This window comes from Melospiza georgiana, chromosome 6, assembly GCF_028018845.1.
Source record: "Melospiza georgiana isolate bMelGeo1 chromosome 6, bMelGeo1.pri, whole genome shotgun sequence".
NCBI classification, from domain to species: domain Eukaryota; kingdom Metazoa; phylum Chordata; class Aves; order Passeriformes; family Passerellidae; genus Melospiza; species Melospiza georgiana.
The window spans coordinates 33,376,956-33,392,590 of record NC_080435.1 but is presented as its reverse complement, the minus strand read 5'-3'; the positions used below and the strand labels follow the sequence as shown (position 1 = coordinate 33,392,590).

The window sequence follows — 15,635 nt, the reverse complement described above, 5'->3', positions numbered from 1 at the left end:
TAATGGAAATAACATGTATTTTGATTAAAATGGAGAAGGCAATAGATACCTTGCCTGTTAAAATTTTTCTATAAAGTTATATCACAAGTCTGGGATTTTGTCTGGGATTACTCAGTTAGATTTTATCTTACTGAAAAAAATTTAAAAGCATAGTGATCTACATGATCACTTCTTTTTTCTTTACGTAAACTAAAGAAATATCCTCCAATTACCTCTCAAGTTTTATTTTATTACTTTTCTATAATTATGAAAAAACCCACGACCTGTTTTGCATAAGACCGTAGAGCAGATTTGCCATACAAACAGGAGTTTCACCTCTTGTGTCTTCCCTCTCATGACTGAAGGTAACTGAGTGGGTGCCCATTTCCCCATACAAAAACCAATTTAGGATGTGGTAGTTTGAAGTTTACTGTAAGGTAAATAGCAAGTCTTTAGGGTACCACAGTACTGCCTGTGCAACAGCAGGCAGCATTAGCAGACACAACAGAAGCCTTGCTTAAACTTGGCAACTGTGCTGAGAAATCTTCAAAATTAACATTCTTAACAAAAGTGAGAGGATATGATAGTGAAGATGGGTGCTTTGTAATACTTGGAACAGTGAGTAACAACACAGTGTTTTCACTGTGTCAGCCAGTAAAATACCCAACAAATAATGTGCAAATACCTAGCTTGCCAAGTTTCCCAGGCACCATTCCAAGGCTCAGAGAAGGTGAAGCTGGTCAAAGACACTGGTACTAGGTTAATGCTGCAGAAGGGTCTCAGATAACAGTCAAGGAAGATGAGTATAGGTTGTATAGATTTCTTGGAGATACAAAATCAGAGGTGGCATGAAATGCAATTTTAATGTTTTTCTCTTATAAATATTAAACCAAAATCTTACAATTTATATAAAATCTTTACAATCTGTACACTACTTCAATCTTTTTGGACAGCACTGAACTTTGTCAAGTTGCCATAGAGATCAGTTACAACAAAATAACACATGCTGCTAGAACAAAAACGTATTTCCAAAACATATGAGCTAATCTGAAAGCAATTGTATTTAACCTCAATATGAACAGTAGCCCTGCCTTGTTAATTATGATACTACTCAATCTGTGTACTTTTATCTTCAAACAATCAGAATTCATGCTTAAATGAATGGGGAATGGTGCTTGTTCTTTCTGCCTTCTTGTAAGCAGAGCTGGACCTAGAGAAGGAAGAGGTGAGTGTTTCTTTTTGACTTAGCCACGAGATAAATTTCAGTATCACTGTTTGATAACTTATGAACAGCACTTCTAATTGTGTCTCTTTTTCCTAACATAAAGCAGCTTGAAGATTAACACAAAGGCACGTAATTTTTGTCTGGGTTGCACTGTCAGTTTTAAGAGTTTCCCTGTAGTCAGGTTCCACTGTTAAGGTGGGGTGGAAGGAGATAACTGTTAGGGGCTTTGGGCAAACAGAGAACCTGAAGGTACTTAGAGAGCTCTGAAGTTATCCAGGTATCAACTGACTTCTTTGAAGCAGGAAGTTTTCAGCACACATGAAGCACTGCTCGCTTGCTTTGTAAGACATTCCTGCAAACAAAGCCCTTTTAAATCTTTCAAATTGAACAAGCAAACTTCACAGAGAAACTTTAAGTTAGCACTTAGAACTGTACAAATCTGTGGTCATAACTCAGTTTGGAGTATTAAGTAGCTAGTTACACAGTAACCTTTGGACCAGCTGCTGATATTAGAGAATTTTCCTTTTAACTATGAGGTTTTGTTCATGATCTCCAAATTCCATCACAGACAAAGTACATACACAAATTCTGTTCAAATCCAGAGTTTAGACCACCAGTGAGCACTTACATTGGCTGTACAGTAAGATTTATGAGTCTTAGCTGCTCCTCCACTTATTTTTTAAATAAGTGAAAATATATTCAACCTTTATCTTGTTTAATAGTTGTAGAAACAGACTTTTATTTGTTAAATGCCTATTAGAAATACACCTTGCTGTAGTTCCCTGAATAGAGGACAAAATCAAGAAGCTCACAGAAAATGGGTAAACCAAGTTTGCAGACATGACCTGACAGCCATTCTGATTGCTTCACTGACCAAAGTGCAATTCTATGTTACTTGTTAATAATTCAGGCTTAGTGTATGAGTTGAAAAAAGCTGCACCGTCTTCAGAGCTGTTTTTTTCCTATGCATTTCAGTTATTTACAGTAATGTTACAGAAAATCTACTACTACTAGTCTTTCCTTCCATTTGTTTTTACTTACAGATGGAGTTGCAAGCACAATCCAATTTCCAAGCAATTTTGAATCACTAAACTGGCAAATACTTTCAAATTAACTTTATAAATAAAGCATCCATATACTTGGTATTGACTGTAAATTGTGGATGGAACGTATATTTATGCCACTTTGAACACAAAGCACAGATGCTATTGTCATTATAAATTTCGATCTATAATGGAACTGGAAACTCAGAAGTGTTGAGCATTAAGTGGTCTTTGTCTATGATGTTTGTATGTGTGATGACAAATATACAACTCTAAGCATACAGATCCTCTTGGAATGCAAATGGAATTTTCAAATCAGCTATTCTGACAAGTAGATTTATCAGTAACTTGAAAGACTTTATTTTCTCTTAAAAATATATACACTTCATGTCTTTAAGTTACCTCCTTTGCACTGTTTACTATACAAAATTTACAGACATAGGAGCACACTCATCTTGACTCTTAAAGTAAAGTGCATGTGAAATCCAGGAGAGAGAAAATGGAGAAATCTTGTTAGGAGCTCTGAAATACAGTAGCTATTGCACAGGGATTGCTCAGTTACAGTTTCCCTCATAATATGGCTCTAAAGATTCTGCTCAACAATGGCATCTACTTTGATGTGAGAGAAATATAATCAACCTTGTTCCATATCTACTGTATGTGGACAACAAGTTACTCCTTATGCCAAATAAGGGGAATTAAATCTTCCAAGTCATGGCATGGAAGCAGTATTCAAAGTCTCTATCGTCTCACTTCTGTTACTTTAATAAAGATAAGTGTTTGAGCAGCAGAACTTCTAAAGCTCTGAAAGATGTTTTTAAAAACTGTCAGTTTATCTTAAAGTGTGTGGATCAGTCAAATATCATTAGCTTAGCTACTTTAATTTTATTGTTAATTTTTGGATTTAAATGTGACCGTTCACTTCATGTCTAGTTGGTTTCAGCTCCAAGAAGGAATTGTTTTTCTTAATGTAGTTTTTTTCTATAGTTTTACTTACTCAGCTTTATCACACATTTGTTTCTATAAAACTGAGTTGGGCCAAATTTGAGCTGACCCAGTCTTATGAAGATCTACTTTGTCAGAACATTTGTACAGTAAGGTATGCTGCTGGCAGCCAAGTAAGTCACTGGGAAATCAATATGGTCTTCAACATGAACAGAGACTTCAGCAACACTCTCACTTCTTTTAAAAGCAAACCCAGAAGATACTATTTTCATTGCACAGGTAATGCTAAATTACCTTACAAGGTCAAAATTATTTTATATATTTGGGAGTGCATGTTTAAAAGAGAAATGTAGTAAAGACAACATTTCTGCTTAATATCCTTCAGATTCTCTCTCCAGTTCACTTGGTAAGCAGCTTTATCAGAGCCCCTCTTTCAGTCTTACTTTCTTCCATTCCATGGGAGATTTTCCTCTCATCTGCTAGGAGCAGTCTCTGTGTTGTAGACTGTCAACTACATGGTTTCTTTTCTGGATTGTGAGAGACTCAATTGTTTTGTGTGCCTGTTCCAGCTGGATCTTTAAACCTTCATTGTCTGCCTTTAGAATATTCCTTTCCTAAACAAACAAGAAAAAAAAATAGAGAATTGTATTTTATTGTGCAATTGTTTGAGGACTGTCTGGTTGTATATTTAGGTTGACTGCCATAAAAATAAACTGGTGTAGCTCTCATCAGAACCAGTAACCTATCTGAATATTTCCACAGTCCCTGCTCTACCCTCTTGTATACTCTGACATCTTTCCACCAGCTGGTATCTGACTCATGTCCACAACCTGCACTTATCCACCCTCCACTGCACCTCTCGTAACAACAGCAGTCTGGGGAAACAACAACACAGTTCACACTTTACCACTCTGCTGCTGCAGAAATTGATGTAGCAGAAGCCATTCATTCATAACATCATCTGGTGTTTAGTAATTGAGGTCAGAAGGAGGGAGCAAGGGCAAGTGTAAATTACAGGGCTCACATGAATGGGACATTTTAAAGAATACATTTTTACAAGTTACATCCATGCTTCACATCCTTGTATTGAATATACTGTTGATTGAAAGGGAAGTGGTTTGTACTGGAAGATTGTCTTAATCTTGGTCTTAATAAACCACTCATCTTTGATAAAACATGAGTTCACTTTATCAGCACCAAGGGATATTTTGAAAGTTATAGTCATCATTCTAAGATTAGACTGTGGTCCTGTGGTCATCACAGAATAGTGATAAATATTGAGAAAAAAGTCTGAAAATAAGTCTTTGTTCCTCATAATTATAGCTGGATCTTTCCATTAATTGCACCTTTGGAATTGCAACAGTCCCTTTAATCTGTCTGGAGAGGTGTTTGTACAAACCTGAACCTGGGCCCCATGTTTGAGGTGACACAGTGTTATGAATAGCTGTTGTGTCAGAGCACTTTAGAGTAAGCTGAGACACAATGGGGCTGATGCAGGTGAAATCTAGCAAGAAGCATCCTGTCCACAGCAAAATTTCTTGGTGGTCCTTACATCTGTCAGTTGAATAAAAGCAGAGCTCCCTACCCTCTCAGCCCCACATATCCTGTCACCTGGGGGAGCAGAGGCCACCAAAATCAGGAAGAAATTCAGAACTATGTTCCTCATTTTATGGACCAACATTCTGTCCTGAGTGATTGGATTATGTTCACATTCTAGAACAGACAGGGATCAGTGTGAATGTCTTCAAAGCCCTGTACTAACACTAAAATTTATCATTTAAATAAAGCATTGCTGGAAGTTAAAGTGGCTAAGACTTTATGATGTCATTCATGGATTGTTCAACTGCAACTGGCAATCACTGGAGTGAAGTGACACCTTGCCACCCAGCCACTCCCCCACACATCAACCACTTGACCATACTGTTGTGTAAAACAGAATTTGTTCCATCATGTATGTACCTGCTCAAGTTCTTGGTATGAAGGTTTACAGCTGTGATGCTCCTCCTTCATTTTGTGGCTGGAGTCCTTGTTCTCCCATTTAACAAATGCCCTTCGGCGGCCGAGAATTGGGCTTGGGAACGTGGAGGATGCTGGGGCCGCCTGGAGATAAGGATTCTCTGGCATCCTGTGCTCTTTCTTCTCTCTCCGCTTACGAGACACATCACCAGCCAGCAGTACAGGATCAGTCTGTGTACTTTTATGAATCACAGCTGGTTTCAGTCTCACTGAGATTTTCTGAGCTGAGGAACCCATGAGCATAATGGTTCGATCCTTGCTGTCCTCACTGTGCTCCACTACTTCTCCATTAGGAAAGGTGAATGATCCTTCTTCTTGTCCTTTAAAATACATATGGTAAATTAAGGCAAGATCTTCTCCCAGAAAAGGAGAAACAGGAGGCATGGTAATTAAACATGGTTTTAATAAATAAAGCATTTATTCCTTACTGACTTTTACATTCATTGCTCTCCAAAATAGATGTCATTAGAAGTTTCTTAATGTTGTGTCCCTTGAAACAACTCTTAGCCCTGTCTCAGTAACACAAATATGGATCAGTAAGAAGAAAACAGGTGTGGCATCAAGGTCAGCTTGAGAAAAACTCGGATCTGGGTAAGAGGTGGTTATTACGTAGTGCTGCAGTCATTTCAGACACAATCACAGAGATGCACATAGTGTCAAGAGAAATGGGCTGCACTGAGCTCTACATATATGCTAACAGGAAGCCTAAGGTGGAATCCAGCAGTATGAGTCTTAAATATAACACAAAAGATTGATAATCAAAATGGCAGGAAGCAGATTTGAAGAACATTAAATACCGGCAAAGAACAGGAAAGAAATTCAAAGAAAGCAAATATGCAAAGAGTTGGAAATGAAAACAAAAGTAGCCTGGTGTTTTCAAGGACAACATTCCTTCTTTGGAAGCCTACACAGAAAATTTTATACAGTTTATTTGATATAAGGAGAAAAAAACAGAGAGGTGTAGATTTTTCAGTTCCAATTCTGTAGAAGATGCACAGATGGATAGGAGTTAGAGATTCAGCTACTGAAGTAGCTGAAGTAGAAAAATAAAGACAATAATTAGCTGTTGCTTTTCCTAGCACACGGATACACAGGAAAACTGCCTTTATAAACTCCACATTAAAATGTGAGTCAGAATTGTAACAGTGCAGAAGTCAATATTACAACTTGCTAAAAAGCAAGACTTGCTTGTCACAAGGTGAGAGAGTTAAGGAAGTCTGTTAACTCTTCATGTCACAAGGCATCTAGTTCTCATGGGAGTCTGGCAGAAGATTTACCCCTTATTTGGTAGAATTTGTGCACCATACACTGTGTAGTGTGACAAGAGATCTCCCAGAAAGGGAGTCCATCCTTAGTCTACAGCAGGAACCGCATTACTTGATAAAAGCTAATATACACCTGTTTCTAGTTTCTATGTAGATAGAACACTGCAGTTAACTCACAAAACCTAAAAGGATGCTGTACAACAGCTTTAAAAGGAGCAAAGAAAGGAAATATTATCTACATATTTGGATCTTTTCTCACCATGGAATTGTTCTTTAACTCCTACTGGGCAGAGGCTCGAAGCAAGAGCAGATGTTGGGCTGCTGTCTGCAACTGAAGTTTTGGGTCTTCTCTTGCACTCTATCACAACCAGGTCTTTGCATTGCTTGTGACAGTTCATCCCACAGTCTGTAAACAAAATAATGTTTGCATGATTCAGTGGCTCTGGTGTAGCATCTAAGCACTACTGCCCTCCTGGGAAGCAAGAAGCCTTCTTTGGTGTTCTCTACATGCATTACCTGTAACAACATACATCTGTAAAACAACATCCCTTTGCTATACATGCCTAAAACTCCTTTTCATTATGAAAGTACAAAATGGCACCATTCAGTCACATAAGGGCTCTGACTGTAGGACCTGCAGAGAAAGTTAATACCTGTATGAGGAAGAAAACTGCAAAATAGATTTTAGGAATGTGCTGCACAATATTCACAGAGTGGTGATGTTTTTGTCCAAGGGTCTGTTCCCAAACCCTCTGAATTCAGTCATGCCTTGCAAAGCATAAGAGCTGTCAGCTACAAGTCCCTTCATCTCTGCATTTCTTGTATCTGTCACACTATTCTTGAATCAGTCCTGTCCTCCCTGGGAGGTCAGATTAAATGGGTCTGTAGATACAGCCATGGATCTCAGGATGATCACAGGTTTTTGTCATTCCCTATCAATTATGGATTAAAATTAACAAAGTATAAAGTACTTTACCTTTGCATCTGTATCCTTGTTTAATGACTCCCCATAGCTGAAACAAACAAACAAAAAGCCTATGTATTAATATATTTCTCTGCATGTTTGATACCCCCAGATAAAAAACACACTAAAAGCTCCACTCTTTTCTAAGATCTGAGCACTTGCAGAATATCTTGTTTTTCTGCACTTCTAATCATAATGTCAAAATAGAACTATTTACCCCTTTACCATAAGGTAAACAATATTTTATGTGTCTCAATGACAAACAAAATATCTTGAGCTAATCTTCTGAATTAGCTCAAGCATCAGCATCAGCAGATGTGGCAGTTCCTCAAGAAACTGTGGAGCTGGAGTAGATGGAGAATTCTTCTGTCTCAGCACCCTTGCCTGATCTCAGCTGAATAGAAGATTGGTAGGACAACATTGGTCAGTTGTATGAAACCTTCCATGCTACAGGCAGAGGCATGTCATGTTTGTATCAGGACATGAATTCTAGCAGCCCCAAGGAGTGGAAGGCTCTGCATTTGGAAATCTTGCCTGAGACTGCTTTTGGTGACATAAACAAACCCCACAAAATATGAACCATGTTTAAACATACTGACACTGCCAAGAGGGGAGAAAAGGGTACCTTAAACATCTACAGAGGCAGAAGTCTGGTGTTCACTGATGTTTTATAAAGATCCATTTCTGTATATGACACAAGGCAATTATGAGATAAAAAGTCATAATTCCAAAGAAAGTTAACATAATTTACTAAAAAGTAAGCTTACAAATCCAGCACAGTTGTCGCAGAAAGTGGGCCTTAAGTAAGTGGTCTCTTGGAAGTTGTGAGCAAAGCCAAGTCCCAGTTTGGAATAGATTGAGCTAGCCCTCATAAAGTAAGCTGTTATTTCATCCCTGCTAATCAGACCTTCCCTGGAAACAAACAAGAAAAGTTGTTTGTGAGACACAGATTTTGCCAAATGCATAAAGAGAATTAAATATCTTTTTCCTTCACATTTTATAATAGCAATAGTTTAATGCACAAAAAGCTAAAGTGATCTCAGTAATCTTGCCAACTGCTTCCAAAGTATACAGAAGCTGATCTACACATTTAAACTGCAGACTGACAGGATAAATGGAATGTCTGCACATGTGATGCAACCTCAAAATTACTTCATAGTAAACCTCTGAATAATCACTACTGTATTTTCCCATGCTCTAATATGTTAAGAAAAATGTTCCTGATGTTATCAAAATATACATATGCCAATTCTCTATTTTTAAGGGACAGCTTTATCATAGGAAAATTCTTTAGCAGTATATAGTGGATATAATTTGAAAAAAGTTTCTTTTTCTATCGTCTGTTTTCCCTTCTAAATGAGCTTGGATACCACTGCTGTAAGGCAAATGAAGAGGTCATTCACAACATGTTTAGAAGATGCTTTTGTCATTTATGTTTTCACTTCTGTCTGTGCTTGAAGAGGATGCTTTCAACACCCTAATGATGAAGTAAAACTTAAACACAAAACCCCCTAAATCTCTCCCAAAACAGATGCTATAAAGTTGATAAGCAGGCACTCACCAGTCCTTAGCCATTACACAAAACGAGAATGGGAAACTGGCAGCAATCTTTTCAAATTCTTCCTGGGAAATGTATCCATCCTGATCATGGTCATAATTCTTGAAGACAGACTGTGCAAGGTAAGAGTGTAATAGTTTATAATGAGTATGGTCTCAATTACCACTTTAGAAAGCCTCCACATTATTCATGGATCTCATCTCCCATCTTCTCCCAGTGTATATTAAACAGTGCAACAGCCTAATTGCATTTTTTGCTTGAGACTAAAAAAGCATTACGATTTTTTGGTTTGCAGCAAAACATCGGTAAGTCACTACAGGCTGGACTAAAAGCTTCACAACACGATGACAGCTGTTTTTTACTTCTGCTTTAAGACCATTCTGTCCAGGCCCACATATACAATTTGTACTAATGCTCTCAATTAGTGGTGTCCATGGTGGTTTCTGTAGCCAAATGAGTGCAGCTGCCTAGCTTATTTCACTGGGACAGCGTTATGAGAAAATCAGTTATAGGGCAGAACTTTCAGGCAGATACCTGTTTCCACTTGAGGAATGTATTACTGTTTGTCACTGCTGCAAGGCAAGGCACACACCCAGAATAAATTTAGAAATATATTCCAAAAAAGTGTGTGTATCAAAGGATGCCTCACAATATTAGAAGTGCTTAGACAGGAAAGCAATGAAGCAGGTAAGCAAAAACAAACACATCTCTACCTCTATCAGTTTTGGAATCAAGAACCTTAATTGTTTCCCATAAAGCAGGGGACCCAAAAGGAAACGAAAAACAATTGCTGTGTGTAACAAAGCCACTGAGAGGCCTCTGCATCAGTAACATGATGTTGGAGGCCCTGGTAAAAATGGATTCCCTGGCTCCCTGAAAGCGTGCCTCTGCAAATGCACAAACCAGCATTCCCAGCTCCTGATGGCCCTTCATCCCCTGAAGGAATTTCCACCCCTGCCTCATGTCTGCTGCTGCTGCTATTTACAGGTAGGCAAAAGTATCTGTTTGTGAGCACAGAAGGCCCATCCCTGTATTTTCTCATACCTTGAGATTAAGGCTATAAACGTTTACAATAGTATGAAGTACACTGGCCAACCTTACTTACATCTACCATCCTCTGAACGTGTTTGCTGATGGTTTTTGGATCAGGTTTTGGGGCCACTCCTGAAGCCCAGTCTGCAACTACTGGTGGTTTGGAAGGTGTCATAGGCTTAAAAAATTGAAAGGAACTTCATTATTACCACATGGAAAGATTTTCAGTATTACACTTTTTCCATTTGTGACAGTGGACTATGTGACACAAGACTGCAGAAATGACCTGTTGGACCCAACATCATTCTTTTGATAATTACATGGTGCTTAAGCTCTTCCTTGAACTGTTCAAAAGAGCAGTCATTCCTTAAATTGTCACAGTTCACTGACAGCCCTGTAAAATCACCATCTTTTCCATATTAATAAAACAGGAACAAAACTACCACATAACATTCATGGGTTTCATCATTTGAATCATATAAGATTTTCCATTTGAATAAAACAGTATCAACTGCCAAGATTAAGACTGATGTCATGTCTCTATAGAGCAACTTCATTTGTCATTGTGTTCATATTATAAAACCTTATATAGTGTCAACTCATGCCATATATTCCATTTTAAACTTCATCATCAACCAAACAATTTGTGCTTTAATAGATTTCACTCAGTCTACAAAGCTAAAATGTTTTCAATTTAGCATATAGTAAAATAAAATACTAAATTGAATGCAAGAGATAAAATTTTCTTTTAAAAATCCTGGTTTTAAATTACAATCACTCATAAAAGCCCTCCTTTTTTAAGAATCTGTAAAGGCCCTTACAGCAGCTCGGTGACTTCGAGGCTCTCGTGCATATGAAAGTTCATAAATTTCATCTTCTGTGTAGTAAAGATCAAGGGACAGCTGAAAACAAACACATCAGTTTAATCCCTGAACAGTCACTACTACTTTAAAAACTTGCTGCTGGAGTGCACTCATACTTTTTGGTGATTTTTTTAATGTAGATTACACTTAGAAAAAAATGAACTTGAGCTGCACAGGTGTTCACAGTGATTTGAAATGTGTCCAATTCTACATTACAGACTGTTATTGCCATTATCTGGAAATCTCTAACATGGAATGCTGGGAGTTCAGAAGCTCCTGCCTTGAAATGAAGTATTTCTTCTCTTTTATATCCTGTAATATATTCCTGCATGAAATTATGACCAAAGTTCTACATATTTGTAGTAGCTGATTTTGTAAAACATTTTTTAGAATAAAAAAATACTTAGAATAATTTCAAACAAAACATTTAAAACAAATAGCAGGAAGAAGTAAGAAGTTCACTACTTCACATAGCTGTATTTCAGGCTCTGGGCATGTGCACTTAATCTTACACAAGGGTGCTCCCAGACAGAACAAATAACCTCAGGCATATAAGCATTTTTATCTATTATCTTTTTCCTGAAACAGGGCTTGTAACCAGAAAGGGAAGTGGACTATCTGGTTTTTCCAAGGCAAGATACTTGTTAAGGCCAAACAAAACTGAGAAACAAGAAAGGAAGATTTACTCTTTTAATAGAAGGTAGTATTTTAACTTACTAGGAAAAGCCAAAACTATAGTTTTAACAATGACCTAGGTAGTATAAATTTTTCAGTAGCATGACACTGACTAGATATGACTAGGAGTGAAATACATTAGCTATATGTGACCAATGTTTATGTCAGACAGTTTCTTAAGCACCAGAAGAAACTTGGCTAGAACTGCCAAGTATCTTGAGGGACTGAACTTTTGTGTGATTTCGTTTTCAACACAAGGAATCTTCCTTACTGACAGTACAGAGAGGAATACAGTGAAGCAGAAATAAACATTTCCTTCCCTTATAGAAATAATTTGAAGCATACTGCTGAAGTGGCACCTCTACCCTTGCTGCCACATAAATCATCACCACTATCTTCTCTTCTATTCCTGAACATTTCCCCTTTAGGGAAAAAAAGATTACAATCTTATGTATTCAATTAATTTATTCAATCAATTAACTAATGGGATTCTCTATTTAGTTTTTTGACACGTATATGACAATTTTAATTGGATGCATTTATCTCGTCTAACACACTTACTGTAAGCAAGTGAACAAGGTCCATATTAGCCTCCAGGGGAAGTGGCATTTCCTGGAGTTGTATCAGCTCATCTATGTGGTTATACAGAGAATACAGTTTGTACACATTAATCTTTTTGTCCTCCAAGTAGTCTGGCATGCCCTCATAAAGGGATATCAAGTCTTTCAGGTGGACCCCAAGGATTGGGATCTTAAAGTTACTGCACTCGTTATAGGCACGTCGGTAACTATCATAATTTCTGTAAGATGAAAGCAATTCTGTCATCTCATTAAACACCTAAAAATAAAAAGAAAACCAAAGAGTCAGCACTTCTTACTATTTCTGTTTTTGTCATACAGCCAAGAACTTCCCATATTATTGTTAAGAAATTTACTCTTGAAAAAAATTACAAAACTTCGAATGAAATCTAGGTGTTCTAGATTTCCTACTCCCATAATAATATGTAATTATAGATGGTTAATTTATAGCCTAATCTATACTGCTGGTCTCCTTACACTCCCCATTTAGTAAAATGAAAAGAGATGATTTTCTTGAATCAGGGGGATCTGAATGCAGTCGATGTGTAAGCATAGCACAAGCTCTCTGACATTCATAAGAGCAGCCATCTTCACATTCAAATCTGGAATGCATTTTCTGACTTCCAGGACACCAGTTGGAATTGCTGGAGAGGTCCTGGCAGTGAAATCCTCTGTTGTGCCATGATCCCATCATGGTGTGATCAGAACGGTTCAAGGTGTAACATCTGTCTTTTTAAGAAAATTTTTTCCATGGAAATGAATTAGAAACAGAATCTTGTGTTTTTTATGAAGGCCAAATTAATCTTCAGTCTAGCAGTATAAATATTTCCCTTGTTTAAAATTATACAGGTACAAAATTGACTCATTAACATAATAAAATCCATGGACTAATGTCTTCTCTGGGAAACTCCTGTCAAAGTTCTCCATTTGTAACCTTTGCAAACTGTTTGACGTAGTTAAACCTCGAAGTGTGAGGTTTACAAGTCATTAATTACCAGACTTTTATTACCTGTTTTCTATTAGCACCTGTATACAATTTCTTGAAACAAGAAGTTATTCAAATGATGTGCACACATGCAGACCTTAAAATGACAAAATTTGAAAAATATGTTTCTAAAATAAGCTTTCTAACTGATTTTATAGATTCTGATAGCTGTAAACATTTCCACTGGGAGGTTACACTTCAGGTCCAGGTATGCACTGTTTATTTAGGCTGATCATGCTGTGATCAAAACAGGCTCATTAGATACCTTCATGGATTCTTTCAGGCCCCAAAAGAAGAAAGTATCTTATTGTCTTAAGAAGTCTCTTAAGAAGCCACATGAATGCTTAAGAAGCATTGCTAAAAAATATGCCTTCCTTCCCTTTTTAATAGCTTTCAATGGTATTTCACAAGAATTTAACTGGAAATTAAAACAGATTCCTAACAGTCCACCACACCATGTGTGCATTAGGGCTAAATTTGTTCAAGTCTAAATTAAATAAAACCTGTCAAAATGAAAAGATCAGATGAACAAAATCAGTCCTTTCACTCAAAGTGAGAGCTCTGTGCTAGCATTTTACAGATTAAGGATGATCAATGTTACTACAGAAGACAATAGTTTGGTTTTCAAGTGTTCACTTTGTTTTTATATGTGAATATTATTTTGTACTACTGCATGTAAATGAAAGTGCAGCTCATGACATCTGAGGCTAAAGGAGAAACTTTAGAAAATCTATACAAGTCTTGAAGAAAGGTGGGGTTGCAAGAAGTGTAGGAGTAACTGGTGATGTAGAGATGAAATAATCAATAGAAACCCTTCAAAACCAAAGCAATTTTTGTTCTTTGTTTCCATCTTATCCAACAAACTTTAGTGTGTGTTACTTTTAGTGTGTGCAGTGACAAAAAAAGTTAAGTTAAAGGTTCTCGTATTTGTAAAATTTAGAAGCAATACCAACCTTAATTATATCATGAGGAACACATGAGCTTGTTTCCTTGAGCCTGGAAATGGAACTGTGACAGAGACCTCCTATCACTGCCATTAATGTGTTAAAATTCTGCAGCTGGTGAAGCTTCTGTGTTCACATTAAAAAAAAACAACAGTATAAATTAAAGGTTCCGGTTGTTCAATGTGCACATCCAAATTTTAATTTCCTCTGTTGTCTTCCTCCAAAGTCTTACAAGTTTGTGCCATTTGACTTCATGTATTTTGGTGATGAGCTTTGGTTTTACTAGGTGTAACATGAACTTTGCTGTTATTAAATCAAATATTAAATTTTCCAGATACAGTAAGTCTTCAAAGTACCTCCTCAGTATTTCCCCCTTTTCCCACAATCTACCACAAGTAGGAAACACTGCCTATTATCTTTGTTATGACTGCAGTTGAATTAGTATGCAAAGAATACAATTAGGACCCTAGCTCTCTTTTTATCCAGAAAGGTGTTTCTGGTGGAATGCTTCTAATTACAGCCAAAGCCATCAGGGTCTCTCAAGCTTTGGTAAGCTTCACAGCCACAGCTGGGAATCTCACATGCTGATTCTAAAGCAAGTCCAGTTTTACAGTGAAAATAATTTCTTCAGAATGAAATGAGAAAGTCCTGGTGCCACGACACTAATATCTGAACACTTCGTAAGACAGCACCACACACAGAAATGCACATGTGGTATGCATGAACCACCAGAGCAGTGCCAACATTCCCAGCTCACCCTACAGCAGTAGCATGGGAAGAGCAGAAAAAAGGGCTGCATCAGAGAAAGACAAAATAAACAGCAAACATGCTAGATTTTAACTGACCTGTGCAACATGGATAAACTTGATGAACACTTCAGCTCGAAGCTGTGGTGTTGGTCTGCTCAGAACCATTAGCTGCACCCACTGAGAGATACCATTGCAAAGAGAAATTGATCTTTCCATTGTTGGGTTCTCTTTCACACAACTATTCACAATGTAGTTCTGATAATCTGAGAACTTAAACAAAAGAAGCATAAATGAAAATCAATGTAGTTTCATATGCCTCATGATCTGTGTGTGGACAGAGGTCTGCTTTGCAAATGAAATATACACCATATCTTTTACACCTGAACTATCCATAAAACTGAAATATTTCCTTTGTTAAAGCTTTGTTAAGTTCAAAGCAGGGGCTTCCACTAATTGAATTAACTGAAAGCTTCTATTTGCCATATCTCAGAAGTCTTGGCTCTTATAAATCCCAGGATGAATAGAACTGGGGCTTTCCTCCCAGCCTCAGTGGCTTCACAGATTCATTGACTTCTATTGGGAAGGTTAAACAGAACTTAAATTGTAATCTAATAACTCAGTTTAAGGGAATTCAGTGTTCAGTTCATGTATTCTATAGCTGGGGCACACTTCTGAACTAAGCTACACTAATACAAAAAGCAAGTTCAATGGGATTAATACAAAACTGAGATAAGACTACTAAGAGTGAGGGCTGCAGATTCCTTAATACTTTTGATACAACTTGTGAGATTCTCTTATTTAATCAAGACAATCT

General features: G+C 37.3%; 1 protein-coding gene across 2 annotated transcripts in view; it reads right to left on the bottom strand.

The window, feature by feature from the left end:
- Positions 1–834: 834 nt before the first annotated feature.
- Positions 835–15,635, bottom strand: part of RASGRP1 (RAS guanyl releasing protein 1) — a 37,195-nt gene continuing 22,394 nt past the window's right edge. For both annotated transcript variants that reach the window (XM_058026788.1, XM_058026787.1), the window contains exons 7-17: positions 14,918–15,091; positions 14,082–14,198; positions 12,127–12,402; positions 10,849–10,929; positions 10,101–10,205; positions 8,999–9,108; positions 8,205–8,349; positions 7,450–7,486; positions 6,733–6,879; positions 5,152–5,528; positions 835–3,806 (exon numbers count right to left, since the gene is read on the bottom strand). In XM_058026788.1, coding sequence (XP_057882771.1) covers positions 3,672–3,806; positions 5,152–5,528; positions 6,733–6,879; positions 7,450–7,486; positions 8,205–8,349; positions 8,999–9,108; positions 10,101–10,205; positions 10,849–10,929; positions 12,127–12,402; positions 14,082–14,198; positions 14,918–15,091 — 1,704 coding nt within the window. In that variant the 3' untranslated portion in view covers positions 835–3,671. The remainder of the gene's footprint in view (positions 3,807–5,151; positions 5,529–6,732; positions 6,880–7,449; positions 7,487–8,204; positions 8,350–8,998; positions 9,109–10,100; positions 10,206–10,848; positions 10,930–12,126; positions 12,403–14,081; positions 14,199–14,917; positions 15,092–15,635) is intronic.